Source organism: Phyllobates terribilis, unplaced genomic scaffold, assembly GCF_046119375.1.
Source record: "Phyllobates terribilis strain yellow unplaced genomic scaffold, ASM4611937v1 Scaffold_4__5_contigs__length_816908805, whole genome shotgun sequence".
Taxonomy (NCBI): Eukaryota; Metazoa; Chordata; class Amphibia; order Anura; family Dendrobatidae; genus Phyllobates; species Phyllobates terribilis.
Genome location: NW_027362764.1, coordinates 610,264,042 through 610,280,744, shown reverse-complemented (window position 1 = coordinate 610,280,744; position 16,703 = coordinate 610,264,042). Strand labels below are relative to the sequence as shown.

At 44.6% G+C, this 16,703-nt stretch overlaps 1 protein-coding gene across 1 annotated transcript in view; it reads right to left on the bottom strand.

Moving 5' to 3' along the window:
* The window catches only part of SNTG1 (syntrophin gamma 1), a 1,226,946-nt gene that overhangs the window by 98,494 nt on the left and 1,111,749 nt on the right, over positions 1-16,703 (bottom strand). Inside the window, exons 15-16 of the mRNA XM_073679284.1 lie at positions 1,262-1,378; positions 1,060-1,131 (exon numbers count right to left, since the gene is read on the bottom strand). Coding sequence (XP_073535385.1) covers positions 1,060-1,131; positions 1,262-1,378 — 189 coding nt within the window. The remainder of the gene's footprint in view (positions 1-1,059; positions 1,132-1,261; positions 1,379-16,703) is intronic.

The window sequence follows — 16,703 nt, the reverse complement described above, 5'->3', positions numbered from 1 at the left end:
AATGCCCCATGCAGGATGTCACCCCCTCTGTTTATAATGCCCCATGCAGGATGTCACCCCCTCTCTTTATAAGGCCCCATGCAGGATGTACCCACCCTCTTTATAAGGCCCCATGCAGGATGTCACCCCCTCTCTCTATAATTCCCCATGCAGGATGTCACCCCCCTCTCTTTATAATGCCCCATGCAGGATGTCACCCCCCTCTCTTTATAATGCCCCATGCAGGATGTCACCCCCCCTCTCTTTATAATGCCCCATGCAGGATGTCACCCCCCCTCTCTTTATAATGCCCCATGCAGGATGTCACCCCCTCTCTTTATAAGGCCCCATGCAGGATGTACCCCCTCTTTATAAGGCCCCATGCAGGATGTCACCCCCTCTCTCTATAATGCCCCATGCAGGATGTCACCCCCCTCTCTTTATAATGCCCTATGCAGGATGTCACCCCCCCTCTCTTTATAATGCCCCATGCAGGATGTCACCCCCCATATAATGTCCCATGCCTCCATACATTAAAAAAAAAAAACAAATACTCACTTCACTCCTCCTCACCTGCTGCCTGCGGCTGCTCAGCTCCGGACTCCAACGTCGCCGACTCGCCGGTATCTTCCCGCTCTCCGCGGCCTGTGACGGCTCAGGGGACGGCGTGGTTTAAAGACGTCACCGTGCCCTCTGACCTGAGACGTCACACAGAGCGCAGAGCAGGAAGACAGCGGATCTGCTGAGGCACGGGGAGAGGTAAGTATCCGGCTGCTGAGGCCCTGAGCAATGGGATGGAGAAGGGCGGGCGCTGGCACAGCTCTCCTCCGCCCATAGCCTGGCGGGGTGCGCAACCACCAGTGGGCCCCTCTGCCTGCTCAGGGCCCCGGCATTTGCCCGGGTGCGCCGGGTGCTGACGACGGCCCTGGTTAACGGAAAGTATAACGAGTCTTAACTCATTGTACTTAATAATGTATTAATTTCTATAATGACAATTTCTAGACTTTGCTATTGAACATGTTGCTGCTGTGTAAGCAATAGAAAATACATTTAGATTTTTGAACATCTCAGAGTCCTTACCTTAAAAATTTTAAACATTATTTCATATACTGAAAACTTTTTTTCTGCCCGCATCCAGTCCCATGTTGTTACCTTAGTTAAAAACAGAAACATAGTTAAACAACAAATGCAACCATGTTAAAAATATTGATACATTTATGTCTATGGGATTTTAAAAGCTATGCTTACTGAATATGAAAATGTTCAGAGATATGTTACTTACGGGAGGTGAATTGAATTTAAAAAGCGATGATCCTCTAAGGGACAGAAACTTTGGTGAGTACGTATGGTCTTGAAGATTTTCTTGCTCCCGTTCCTCAACCCAGCCCATGTGTATTATCTGTCAGTAATAAAAAATACACTGGTTCTTTAGTTGGTTCTAACTGTAATATGGATAAAAACAGATTTAATCTGAAAATAAAGACATGACATTGTAACATTTCCATATTTTCTTACAATGATCTTCAAGATATTTACGTTATTGTGACAAGAAGACCAAGAACAATAATGCTGGCCTAATGGTTTCTTTATGTAGCCATCATATTTAGGATGTTGCCAGAAAGTTCAGTGCGTGACATAAACAACACAAATATTATCCTATTTCTATATTTTGAGTAACATTATATTTTGATTCTTCATTAGAATCTTTTCTCACATGGGTATATTTTGGCTAATATTTTGCATCAGTATTTGTAAGTCCAAGGATAAGATCTCACAAGAGTACACAATCGCCTGTTTTGATCTGGAAAACTCGGATGATTTTTCAGTATGTCTGTTTTTGTCATGCATACAATCATAATTAAAAATGATACAAAGAAAAATATAGTTTTCTATGTTAATAATTGCAATGGATCCCAAAACCATATGAAAGGTATCAGTATTGCATATGATTTTTTTTTGCACATCTGTTGAAATGTAAATGTGTCTCATTTGAAAATGGATGGGACTATTGCATGCTGTGGTTTTTATTATGCTGACCAGGTCCCTGTCACATTCATGTGAACTAACACATTGATCAAAATTGGTCCTAGTGCTGTCTGCGTGCAGATCGTTTTCCACAATGAAAGCACTTGGATCAAAAAATATATGTTAACTGATACATAGCTGAAATCCATTTATTCACTAATCTAATAACTACACTTCTTCACTCTTTCATATTTTAATATAGTATGAAAATTCTAAATGTCTCATACTGATGGATGAGACATTTAGAATTTTCATACTATATGGATGAACACAGAACTTAAACACATGCTAAAAAGAAAGAAAGAAATGTTTATCAAATGGAAAGACGGAGGCATATCTAAAGAAGATTATAAAGCAGTCTGCAGATCCTGTAGGGCACGTATCAGGTTAGCTAAAGCTGACAATGAATTAAGGCTTGCAAGAGATGTCAAAGGCAATAAAAAAGGATTTTGGGGGTATGTCAAAAGTAAAAGAAAACTCAAAGATGCTATAGGATTTTTACAGGATGAAAATGGAGAAATGGTAAGAAAGGATGTTGAGAAGGCCGAACTTTTTAATTCCTATTTTGCATCTGTTTTCTCTCAGAAATAAAATGTAACATCAACTGATCTTCACTGTCCTATTAAAGGAATAGAAGAAACCAAGTTATCTGTAAACAGAGAGATTGTGAGGGAGTATTTAGCTAACATAAATGAGTTCAAGTCTCCAGGTCCAAATGAATTACACCCCAGAGTACTGAAGGAGATCGTAGAAGAAATTTTAGAACCACTCTCCATAATCTTTGAAAATTCTTGGAGAACAGGAGAAGTCCCAGAAGACTGGAGAAGAGCAAATGTTGTTCCTATCTTCAAAAAGGGGAAGAAGGTGGACCCAGGGAACTATAGGCCGGTGAGTCTGACTTCTATACCAGGAAAGATATTTGAACAAATTATTAAACAACATGTATGTAAGTACCTGGATAAGAATGAAATGATTAACCCGAGTCAGCATAGGTTTATAACTAACAAGTCATGTCAGACTAACTTAATTTCCTTCTATGACAGAATCACTGACTGGGTGCATCAGGGAAATGCTCTAGATATAGTATATCTTGACTTCAGCAAAGCATTTGACAAAGTATCTCACACCATCCTTATTGAAAAAATTACCAAGTATGGAATGGACAAGGCAACTGTTAGGTGGATTCATAACTGGCTTAGTGATCAAACTCAAAGAGTAGTCGTAAATGGCTTCACATCCAGTTGGATGAATGTCTCAAGTGGGGTACCACAGGGCTCTGTCCTGGGACCTGTATTGTTCAATATCTTTATTAATGATTTAGATGAAGGAATTGAGGGTAAACTGACTAAATTTGCTGATGACACAAAGCTAGGAGGGATAGCTAATACTAGAGAAGAGAGAGAGAGGATTCAAAAAGACCTAAATAAACTGGAGCAGTGGGCTGTAACCAACATAATGGTTTTTAACAGGGAAAATGCAAAGTACTACATCTGGGCAATAAAAATGAAAAAAAGCATATACAAAATGGGAGGAATAGAGCTAAGCAACAGTACATGTGAAAAAGACTTAGGTATACTAATAGATCATAGACTGAACATGAGTCAACAGTGTGATGCAACAGCAAAAAAGGCAAATACAATTCTGGGATGTATTAACAGAAGCATACATTCTAGATCACGTGAAGTCATTATCGGTCTTTACTCCTCTTTGGTCAGACCTCATCTGGAATACTGTGTACAGTTTTGGGCACCACATTTTAAAAAAGACATCGACAAACTGGAGCAAGTTCAGAGAAGAGTGACCAGAATGGTGACTGGTCTGCAAACCATGTCCTATGAGGAACGGTTACAGGATTTGGGAATGTTTAGCTTGCAAAAAAGAAGACTGAGAGGAGACTTAATAGCTGTCTACAAATATGTCAAGGGCTGTCACATTGTAGAAGGATCATCTTTATTCTCATTTGCACAAGGAAAGACTGTGCCCTAAGTATTAGCCAGCCCAGGATGAAATATTAGGTTTCCAAAAAGCCACATTATTTTTGAAACACTGGAAAAAAATGTGATTCTTCAGCTTGACAAATTTCATTGTAGTGAGTTTGAGAAAGAACTGACTACAACTTCAAAGAGAAAATGCAATATTAAGTAAAGATAACCATTTTTTTGCTTGTGTTTCATCTTACAACCCTAAGAAATCTTATTAAAATGCACTATAAAAACAAAAGATTTGACTTTATCAATATCAACAAAAACAGTAAAGGAAAAATCCCGGTGCGTCTCCAACACCCCAGGGCTGAAATGTATTTCACAACTGCTGTCTCAGGAGGACTATTACAGAATGATTTGCTATTGATTTTACAGCTCTAGAGCAGTACGCTCATACTTTTGGCATATTCTACTATAAATCCGACTTTGTAGTTGACCAAAGGAGAAAACATTTGTTAGATTAAATTTATATTTGTCCCTAGGTGCACAGAAGTGTATTGACAGGATCTGACTTAAATATTTGGTAGCGATGCGCTATGAGTGTGATGGACATTTCATCTAATATCGCATTTTATATCCATAGATTTGCAGGAAAATCGGTATAATTCTACTTCGCTTAATGTTTTTATGTAAAGTTCGTTACATTTTGACACTTTTTCTGTACTTAACTAAGGTAAAAGCTGCATAGATTTTATTGCTTAGCAACCTGTTTTCAAATTGAAATTCCTGCAGTTTAAAGGAACAATAGCTCTTGAACATAATGCTTGATCCAACAGAGAAGAGATAATTGCAGAGGAAGACACCAATTTCTGCACAAAACAAAAAAACATCTTGGCACATAACATTCTATAGAGTGACTGAGAGAAGAATAGGCTTTTCACTGTTGAGAGTTATGACAGCTGGCCCTCTGTCCACCTACTAACCACTATGCAAAGTGCTGTACTTTAATCATTTAAATCAAAATGCTAATTGTCTATTATGATCCATGTTTGCCATTGTACCATTTAAATGTTATAGAAACATTTTCAGCACTTAACCTCAAATTACTGATCTTTATTGGCTGTAGCAATCTCCAAGTAATACTTTACTTTTGACATAATTTCAGACTTTTTCCACAATACGTTTTGTTTAGTAATACTGCAAATACTTTGCTTTAATTGTATTGCACTAGAATCACATCATGTGTTATATTCATCATTAGTGTTGAGCATTCCGATACTGAAATATCGGGTATCGGCCGATATTCACTGTATCGGAATTCCGATACTTAATTCCGATACTTTTATAATATCGAATACCGGAATCGGAAGTTCCCATAATGCCTGCGCTCTGCAGTGTCTGTGAAGGATGACAAGCTGGATGGCAGCGCTCAGCTGCGATCCAGCTTGTCATCAGAATGCCATCCCAGCGTGGGAGAATTCTCCTGATTGTTTAAAAGCCGGCGGGCGGTAAAAAGCCGCCGGCTTTTAAACAATCACACAGCCCCATACTGCTTCCCCGCAGCCTCCCACCCCGATCCTCCGCTCCCCTCGCCACCTCCAATCCCAATCGTAAATTAGGACCGGGCGGGGAGCGCAGCACCAAGGAGCGAAGGACCCGGGCGGGGAAGCCGGCAGTGAAAAGACTTCACCGCCGGCTTTCCCGTTCTGTGCTGCGCTTTCCCGCCGGTTATTTCAAATGAACAGCTGAGGTATCAGGTGATGCCGATCAGCTGTTCATTTGAAGTAGCCGCGGTGCCCTCAGAGGGTTCATGTGAGTTCATGCTTGACTGCATGAACTCACATGAACTTTCCCACGGCCGCACAGGTCAGCCTCACCTCCCAGACCCGTCATGATTACTGTGTGCGGGGTGTGTGTGTGCGGGGTGTGTGTGTGTGCGGGGTGTGTGTGTGTGCGGGGTGTGTGTGCGGGGTGTGTGTGTGCGGGGTGTGTGTGTGTGCGGGGTGTGTGTGCGGGGTGTCTGTGCGTGCAGGCAGACATAGGCCGATGTGACACTACTACTCCCATCGGCCTATGTCTGTCCCCCGTCCACTCGTGCCAGCAGGATCAGCTCGATGGGAGCAGTAGTTCCCATCAGCCTGATCCTGCTATATAAATTGCCCTACTGTGTCCCCAATAAATGTTAGATACATGTCATTGGTGGCCAGTGGTTACCTAAAAGAAATTAGTTTATACATTACCTGTCCCCGCCGATCGTCACCTAAAATAAAGTAAAAAATAAAAAACTACACCTATACTCACCTAGACACCTAATTCCCCGAAGCCATCGATCTCCTGTAATAAAATATAAAATAATAAACCACAACCTTATCCTTACCCCTCCATAGCAGTCCACGAGTGTCCCACGAAGATCTCCAGTTCAGAGCAGCCACATAGAATGTGACCGCTCTGAACCGCTGCCGCCGCTAGAATGACGGGGCCGTAAGGGTTCACCAGAGTTAAGGCAGCGCTGCTCCGGTTAGCTGCTTTACGGCACTGCTGTATCGTGAGAAATTCCCACGGTACAGCACTGCCGTAAAGGAGGTCTCCGGAGCTGCGCTGCCTGAATGCACTCCGGTAACCTCAGTCAGTGGCTCCCGCTGCCGGGAGCGGACGTGTTCCCGGCAGCGTGAGCTTACAGCAGCCATGCACAGCTGTCACCATCTCCAGATGTGACAGCTGTGCATGGGAGATCAGCGCAGGAACGTGGACAGGTAACTATTTTTTTTTAGTAAACTAAGAATTAAATAAAATGGTGTTTTATTTCAAATAAATTATTTTTTTCTGGGTGTAGTGTGTTTTTTCTTTTTAACACTTTGTAGGTTAGTAATGGGGGTGTCTTATAGACACCCATCATTACTAACCTGGGCTTCATGGCAGCTGGCGCTGACATGAACCCCACCACTATTACCCCCTGCCACCGCACCAGGGCAGCGTGGAAGAGCGAGGCTAAGTGCCAGAATTGGCGCATCCTATGGATGCGCCATTTCTGGGGCGGCTGACGGCTGGTGTTTCTAGCCTGGGAGGGGGCCAATATTCATGGCACCCTTCCTGAGCTATTAATATCAGCCCCCAGCTGTCTGCCTAGCCTTTGCTAGCTATTAAAATAGGGGGGACCCCACGTCATTTTTTTTGGGGGGGTCCCCCATTTTAATAGCTAGTAAAGGCTAGGTATTCAGCTGGGGGCTGATATTAGTAGCCTGGGAAGCTCCGTGGGTTTTACCCCCTTCCCAGGCTTCAAACATCTGCCCCAGCCGTCTGCTTAACCTCCGCTAGAGACTAAAATTATGGGGGATCCCACGCCATTTTTTTTTAAAATAAATCCTTTATTTTAACACTAAATGACATTTGAGGACTTAATAAAGATGCAGTCCCTAAATTATTATTTATTTTTTAATAAATTTTTCCCAAAACTTTTGACGTGGGCTTCGCCATATTTTTGTATGCCAGCCAGGTACAGCATCCAGCTTCTATGAACGCGCCATTTTCCGGGGCGGCCGCGGACTGCAATTTTCAGCGGGGGGCAGAAAGCTTGGGCCTCCCTGCGCTGCAGATTCCATCCCCCAGCTGCCTAGTTGTACCTGGCTGGACACAAAAATAGGGAGAAGCCCCACGTTTTTTTTTTTTTAATTATTTCATGAAATTCATGGAATAATTAAGAAAAAAAGGGCTTCCCTATATTGTTGTGTCTGGCCAGGTACAAATAGGCAGCTGGTGGTTGGGGGCAGCCCGTTCCTGCCTGCTGTACCTGGCTGGACACAAATATAGTGTGAAGCCCCACGTTAATTTTTTTTTAATTATTTCAGGAAATTCATGAAATAATTAAAAAAAAATTATGTGGGGCTTCGCCCTATATTTGTGTCCAGTCAGGTACAGCAGGCAGGAACGGGCTGCCCCCAACCACCAGCTGCCTATTTGTACCTGGCCGGACACAACAATATAGGGAAGCCCTTTTTTTCTTAATTATTCCATGAATTTCATGAAATAATTAAAAAAAAATTGACGTGGGGCTTCGCACTATATTTGTGTCCAGCCAGGTACAGCAGGCAGGAACGGGCTGCCCCCAACCACCAGCTGCCTATTTGTACCTGGTTGGACACAACAATATAGGGAAGCCCTTTTTTTCTTAATTATTTCATGAATTTCATGAAATAATTAAAAAAAAAAAATACGTGAAGCTTCTCCCTATTTTTGTGTCCAGCCAGGTACAACTAGGCAGCTGGGGGATGGAATCTGCAGCGCAGGGAGGCCCAAGCTTTCTCCCCCCCCCCCCCCCGCTGAAAATTGCAGTCCGCAGCCACCCCGGAAAATGGCGCGTTCATAGAAGCTGGATGCTGTACCTGGCTGGCATACAAAAATATGGCGAAGCCCACGTCAAAAGTTTTGGGAAAAATTAATTAAAAAATAAATAATAATTTAGGGACTGCATCTTTATTAACTCCTCAAATGTCATTTAGTGTTAAAATAAAGGATTTATTTTAAAAAAAATTGACGTGGGGCTTCGCCCTATATTTGTGTCCAGCCAGGTACAGCAGGCAGGAATGGGCTGCCCCCAACCACCAGCTGCCTATTTGTACCTGGTTGGACACAACAATATAGGGAAGCCCTTTTTTTCTTAATTATTCCATGAATTTCATGAAATAATTAAAAAAAAATTGACGTGGGGCTTCGCACTATATTTGTGTCCAGCCAGGTACAGCAGGCAGGAATGGGCTGCCCCCAACCACCAGCTGCCTATTTGTACCTGGTTGGACACAACAATATAGGGAAGCCCTTTTTTTCTTAATTATTCCATGAATTTCATGAAATAATTAAAAAAAAAAATGCTTGGGGCTTCGCCCTATTTTTGTGTCCAGCCAGATACAACTATGCAGCTGGGGGCTGGAATCCGCAGCGCAGGGAGACCCAAGCTTTCTGGGCCACCCCCGCTGCAAATTGCAGTCCGCAGCCGCCCCAGAAAATGGCGCGTTCATTGAAGCGCCATCTTCTGGCGATGTACCCAACTCATCCAGGGCCCTGGTGCGGTGGCTCACTGGGTAATAAAGGGGTTAAGGCCAGCTTGGTATTATCAGCTGGCCCTAAGCCCAAAATTCATGGGGTCACGCCAATATTAGACATGACCACCATGAATTTCTAGTAAAGTATTTAAAAAAACACAACACCCAGAAAAAAGTCCTTTAATTGAAATAAACACACAATTCTTTATTGTTCTAAATTAAACCATACTTACCATCACGCCTATTCCAGCTGAAGCCAACGATCTCCTGCAATAAAAGTAAAATAATAAAGCAACCTCATCCTTACCTTTCCATGGCTCCCACGACAGCTTCAGCTCTGCTACATCGAGATGACAGGCTGGACCGCAGCAGAACGCTGCCATCCATCCTGTCATCCCGCAGACACTGAGAAGCACAGGCATGCTTGTGCTCCTCAATGTCTGGCTGTGACGGCATAAAGATGAGCCGAGGTCATGTCCAATGAACTCAGCTCACCTCATGTACGTCACTGACAGCGTGGGAAAATTCTCCTGCACTCAGCACTTCAGCGTGAGAATTTTCCCACACTGTCAGTGACGTGCATGAGGTGAGCTGAGTTCATTGGACATGACCTCACCTCATGTATGTCACTGACAGCGTGGGAGAATTCTCACGCTGAAGCGCTGAGTGCAGGAGAACTTTCCCACGCTGTCAGTGACGTGCATGAGGTGAGCTGAGTTCATTGGACATGAACTCGGCTCATCTGGATGACGTCACAGAGAGACACTGAGGAGCGCAAGCATGCCTGCCTTCTCAGTGTCTGCGGGATGACAGGCTGGATAGCAGCTTTCTGCTGCGGTCCATCCTGTCATCTCGATGTAGCAGAGCTGGAGCTGTCCTGGGAACCATCGAAAGGTAAGGATGAGGTTGCTTTATTATTTTTCTTTTATTGCAGGAGATCGTTGGCTTCAGCTGGAATGGGCGTGATGGTAAGTATGGTTTAATTTAGAACAATAAAGAATTGTGTCTTTATTTCAATTAAAGGACTTTATTCTGGGTGTTTGTGTTTTCTTTTAACTTTGACTATGGGGTTAGTAATGGGGGTGTCTTATAGACGCCTCTCCATTACTAACCTGGGCTTGATGTCAGCTGGCATTATAAGCTGACATCAACCCCAACCCTATTACCCCCTGCCACCGCACCAGGGCAGCGTGGAAGAGCGAGGCTAAGTGCCAGAATTGGCGCATCCTATGGATGCGCCATTTCTGGGGCGGCTGACGGCTGGTGTTTCTAGCCTGGGAGGGGGCCAATATTCATGGCACCCTTCCTGGGCTATTAATATCAGCCCCCAGCTGTCTGCCTAGCCTGTGCTAGCTATTAAATTAGGGGGGACCCCACGTTATTTTTTTGGGGGGGTTCCCCCATTTTAATAGCTAGTAAAGGCTAGGTATTCAGCTGGGGGCTGATATTAGTAGCCTGGGAAGCTCCGTGGGTATTACCCCCTTCCCAGGCTTCAAACATTTGCCCCAGCTGTCTGCTTAACCTCCGCTAGAGCCTAAAATTAAGGGGAACCCCACACCAATTTTTTTTTAAATAAATCCTTTATTTTAACACTAAATGACAAGTACAGTAATCAACACTGTCACTGTACTTCATATATATGTGACTGACATGTTTCTATCTATCTAATCTATGTGTGATTCTCTATTCTTTCTGTTCTAAATTGTCGGGTACAGATGCTGAATTGCCGGCCGGCTTTCTTAAAGAGACGGTGCATGAAAACACTATTATTTTTTTAAATAAATCCTTTACACTAAATGACAAGTACAGTAAGCAACACTGTCACTGTACTTCATATATATGTGACTGACATGTTTCTATCTATCTAATCTATGTGTGATTCTCTATTCTTTCTGTTATAAATTGTCGGGTACCGCTGCTGAATTGCCGGCCGGCTTTTTTAAAGAGACGGTGCACGAAAACACTAATATTTTTTTTAATAAATCCTTTACACTAAATGACAAGTACAGTAAGCAACACTGTCACTGTACTTCATATATATGTGACTGACATGTTTCTATCTATCTAATCTATGTGTGATGCTCTATTCTTTCTGTTGTAAATTGTCGGGTACCGGTGTATGCCGCTGATGAATTGCCGGCTTTTCATGTCATTCTACATTATTCTTAGTTGTTTTACTTCATGTAGAATTAACCTACAAGGAAAGAAAGGGTTTATTTTCATTCCGATATTTGTGTCCCATTGACTTGCATTGGTTTCCGGTATCGGAATCGGCGATATCCGATACTTTTTGGGTATCGGCCCGATCCAATCCGATACGATATTTCCTGATATCGGAAGGTATCGCTCAACACTATTCATCATCTTCATTTGAAGCTGCAATTAAAATTAGACTTGACAGAATGTTTTTTAATAGTTAAGCTCTTTTAAAGGTTTATTTTCATCTTTGTTGCTGGACAATGCTTGTGAAAACAAGCATTTTTGCAACTTACTGACTTTTAGTTCTGGCCCTATAATTTTTTCTTCCACTTATTCCAAGAGCCATAACATAACAAGTTATACTTTTGAAAGACACCATCCATTTTATCATGTGATGTACTAGATAGTGGAAAAAAACAAAACAAGTGTGACGAAATAGCAAAAAAACCCGCAATTCCCCCATTGTTGTTTTTTTTTATTTTTTATTTACAACATTCATTTTACAGTAAACATTAACTGGCAATATTATTCTCCAGGTCAGTATGATTACACAGATACCAAACATGCATAGTGTTTGTTTTATTTAAGTAGTGTAAAAAAATCTGAAATTCCTTAATAAACAAAAAAAATTTGCTTGTGACTCACTTTTCCAAGAGCCGTAACGTTTTCAATTTTAGTGATATGGAGCTTTGTAAGTGCTTACTTTTTGTGCCCCGAGCCAATGTTTTTATTTATATTATTTTGGGGCAATGTTTTTAATGCCTTTTATTACATTTGTGGTTGCAGCAGCCAAAAAAATGCAATTCTGGCATTTTGATCTTTCTTGTTACACCAATCGGATTATTAGCCGTGTGCAGAGCTCCGCTCCACCTGTGACTGTTTGAAGCAGATGATGGCGGATTAAGTACGCCATCATCTGCTCGAAAAGATGCAGGCTTAGTTTTTGAGCCCGCATCAGAGGTTTAAATTTGCAGCCGGGATAGTATTGTTTTTCTTTTGCTTTTCTTATTCATTGCCTAGGAGACCAAGCACTGCTGCTGTCTACCTTGTAAGCAATGCACTGAAGTTTAACCAGGAAAGGAGCTAAGAGTGTTCCCCAGCCATCCTGCTAGCTTCAAAGCAATACTTATGTAGAACCCTGAGGATTCGGCTGCTACAGGGGTATTACACCTCAAGCCAGAGGTGTGGTATTCCACTCCCGGGTAAGGATGGAGTGTGGAACTGAGCTAGTAGGCTGCATGCACTACATACATCCCATTTCCGGGGGACAGATCGACGGTACTCCCACCAGTTTATGTGCAGGTACGACAGTGTCTGTCCCTGGCTGGAGTGGGAGGGGGGTGGAACATCCCAGTAGTGTAGGGGCAGATAGGGGGAGCAGTCTGGGTAAAGCTAGGAGCTCATTGGGTGCTGGTCACCTGAGCTCACACATAGAGGGAGTATATAAGGTGGGCACCATCTTAGGACAGGGTCTTTTTGTAGAGTGGGTCAGTCTGTCAGAGTTCAGTCAGAGGAGCAGAGCAGAGAAGCTCAGCCAGAAGGGCTGACAGGGAGTTGTGGTTCCGGCTGGGCCCAGCTCCAAGGTCAAGTCTGAGAGAGAGAGAGAGGAGTCAGAAGGACCCAGAGAGAAGAAGAAGGAACCCCAAGACCCCAGAATACAAGCAGCAGGGTGAAGGGTTGGCACCCAGGGTACCGGATCCCAAGCTGGCAGAGGACAAAGCACACCTTAGCCAGAGACCGGAGGTCGTGGGCAGGATCTGCCACGACCCTCACTAAATCCACTAGGAAGGCATACCAGGTATAGGGTCAGGGAACCCAGAAGGGGTGTACCCACCAAGAGGCCCGAGGGAGCCGGACATAGGTGGATCCCTGGTGAGAACGGCCAGAAGAGAGGGAAAGTCAGACAGGAGCTCAGAACCACGCTCCAGAATTACTTGGGGGTTGGCCGAGTCCAGGACCTGGTGGACGCAGCACGGCTCGGGTGGTCGCTTCAGGCCAGAGTGACCATAAGAACACCCGTAAGTAAAAACCCCTGAACTGCACAGCCCGACTCTTGAGTCTTCTTGCTTAGCTCTCCTGCGCCTGCACAACCACCATCCTCTACATCTGACGCCCTGAGGCTATACCCCTCCCGTTGGGGGTTATACTACCAGAGCTGCACACATACCACCAGCCTCAGCGGACCCTTCTGCAGCGGCGGCCTTTTGACCGCAAATCAACGGGTGGCGTAGTTGGTAAAGGACCTTTACCAACATCTGTAAAGACTGCCACACACTGAGTTTGACACCCTGGGCACGGACCGGGTCGCCGCCACTCGGAGACTACAACCCCCATCTGATCCGGCTCCGGGTAATCCCCAAACAGCACTGGCCCAGGGGGCGCGTCACTTACAAACACAATAGAAAAGAGCTTATAAGCATTGTGCATGTTCGTCCAACACTGCTAGGCAGCAGTGGTGGTTGGTCACTTAGGTAGTGAACTATATACATAAGAAAAGAATTAACTAACTAAAAACATCAAATCCTTTTTATTAGACACCGGTGCATTCCTCAAAATAATTTCTGACCTGGGATAAGTTAGGAGCGAAGCAATTTTAGTGACATTAGATGTGAGCAATCTTTATTAGTGATGAGCGAGCATGCTCGCTACTGCTCGGTCCTCGCCCGAGCATCTCAGTATTTCCGGGGTTGCTCGGTGGGAGCTCGGGTCCCCTCCCTGCATGTTTGGCGCTTTTTAGAGCGCCAATGAACATGCAGGGATTGTCTGCCACACACTGTAATGCCGCAGCCATGTTAGTTGTGGTATTACAGTGATTGACTGGCTGCACAATGCCATCAGGTCTATATCAGACCTGGCGCCGCCATGCTTGTCACAGTCTACTCCGTAATAAGGCAGTGTGGGGAGAGGTGCTGCTGAGCTAAGGAGAGATTTGCTTGTTTCTTAGTTAGTGTAGGTATACCACCATATATTATTCACATATCCATCTCAACTAATAGTCCTTCTGAGGACTAATCCAGCTGCATAGATATCAGTGCTAGGCAGGCAGGCAGTGTATGTGGCAGACTGCAGTGCATATAGCAAGAGGGACCATTCCAGTTCTGTCTGCTGGTGCTTTTACAGATATTTCTAGATATAGTCCCAGGTATCAGGGGCCAGGAATATATTTTTTTGGCTCTTAATCCTGATTATTTGCTTAAAAAGCAATCCAGAGAACACAGTTTTTCTGCTCCATTTGCTTGTTGGTACTGCAGAATACAGCCATATCCTTTCCATATTACAGCGCTAAAAATCAATCTATTTAAAACTGTGGTTTGACCGTCACACGGATCACATATAAAAGCGCTGAAAATTCTGCCATTTCTGGCCTCCATTGAAATTTTGTTGCAGTGTGTCAGTGAAGTTATTGACACGAGGTAAAAATTGTTACCTACAGGCCAGCTATTTAAAAGTGTGGCTTTCCATCACACGTATCACATATCACTGAAGTGAAGTGGGGAAGTGGACGTGATGGTGATGATGGTGCATGCAGAGGACGAGGCCGAGGCCATGGGCTTGCTGAAATTGTGCCACAACAAACACCCACATCTTCTCGCTCGATCATCCAGTCCCAATTAATAGGGGACCACAGAATACCATTATTGAACACAGAGCAGTGTGAAAAGGTTATTGGTTGGAAAGCAGATAATGCTTCCATTCACTTAGCCACCATCACCACCAACCTGTCTTCCACACGGTCAAGTCTCAGTAGCCATTAGTCTGGACCGCATATTCCTCACCCTGATCCTCCTTCCTCCCACAATACCGAGTGCCCGGAGACAACTGATCCCACACTTGGACACTCCGAAGAGTTGTTCACTTTTCCATTTATAGATTTGGGCCTCTCGCCCGGTCCACTTTCAGCGAGGCAAGAGGAGATCGCATGTAGCAATGCCCAAATATTTGAGCAGCCACAGTAACACGAAGGCGATGGTGGGCGATGGTGGGAAAGTGTCATAAGAGGTGTACGATGATGAGACACAATTGCCAGAAAGTCATGAGGAGGACCAGGGTGCGGAAGTGGAAGACGAGGTGGTGGATGATATAGTAAGTGACCCAACCTGGCAGGGGGACATACAGAGCGAGGAAAGCAGCACACAGGGGAGGGAGGCGTAGCACCGCAACAGGCAGGAAGCAGTGTGGTGGCAGCAGACAGAAGGCGAGCAACCATTCCCTGTAACATCAACACAACAGAAATTGCCAGTACAACTGTTAGGTCTTCCTGACTCTTGTTGTTCTTAAAGACTTTGCCGATAACCCCAAAAAGTCCATTTGCACCACCTGGCAGGTCAGAATCAGCACATGGACAAGTGCTTGTGGGCAGGGATGGTACATCTCGCTGACGGCACACTGGGTTAACATAGTGGAAGCCGGGACCCAGTCAGACCTTTGGACGGAACACGTCCTCCCGACGCCGAGGATTGCGGGCCTTGGGTCAATCAGGGTTGCCCCCACATTCTACAGCTCCTGCACCTCCTCCTCCTCTTCAGCATCCATCTCCGAAATGACCACATCAGTCGCAAACTGGAAGCACTGCAGCACTGCCTCGGCCAAGCGCCAACAGGCTGTGCTGAAGCTAATATGCTTAAGTGACAAACCACACAATGCTGAAGAGTTGTGGATAACTCTGAAAAAGCAGGCAGATCTGTGGCTGACACCCCTAAATATACAGCCAGGCCTGATCGTGTGTGACAATGGTGGGAATCTGGTGGCGGCTCTGAGGCGAGGTCAGCTCACACACATACCATGCCTGACCCATGTGCTTAACCTTGTGGTTTTGCAGTTTCTCAAAACCTACGTGGAGCTGCCAGATCTGCTTGTGAAAGTACGCCGCCTGTGTACCCATTCAAGAAAGTCACCTACAGCTTCTGCCACCCTTGCCATGTTTCAGCAGTGTTTTCAGCTTCTGGCTCACCGATGGTGTGTGATGTCCCCACACATTGCAGATGTTGGGAAGGATTTGTGAGCAGAAGAGGGCAGTTGTTGACTACCAGCATCAACAAGGCCATCGGTATTCAGTTTAGACTCCACATATAAGACCTCAGGAGTGGACATGGATGTCAGACATATGTACCATCCTCCAAAACTTTGAGGACTCCACCAAAATGATGAGAGGCGATAATGCCATAATTAGAGTCACCATCCCGCTTCTCTGTCTTCTGAAACGCTCTTTGCTTACAATCAAAGAGGATGCATTGCAAGCGGAGCATGGTGAGATGGATCAAGGAACCATACAAGGGTGATTACACACAGCCCAGCCTCATCTCATTCCAACGTGGATTGGGTGACAATGAGGAAGAGGAGGAGGAGGAGCTAGTTTCATGCGATATAGATGGTACTACCTGCACAACTTTCATACCGCCTGTTCAGCATGGTTGGCCAGAGGAAAGGAAGGAGGAGGAGGTGGAGAGCATGGTCAGTCGTCCTCTTGATGAGGACACGGAAGTCTTGCCTGTTAGCAGTCTGGCACGCATGGCTGAGTTTAAGGCTATGTGCCCACGTTGCA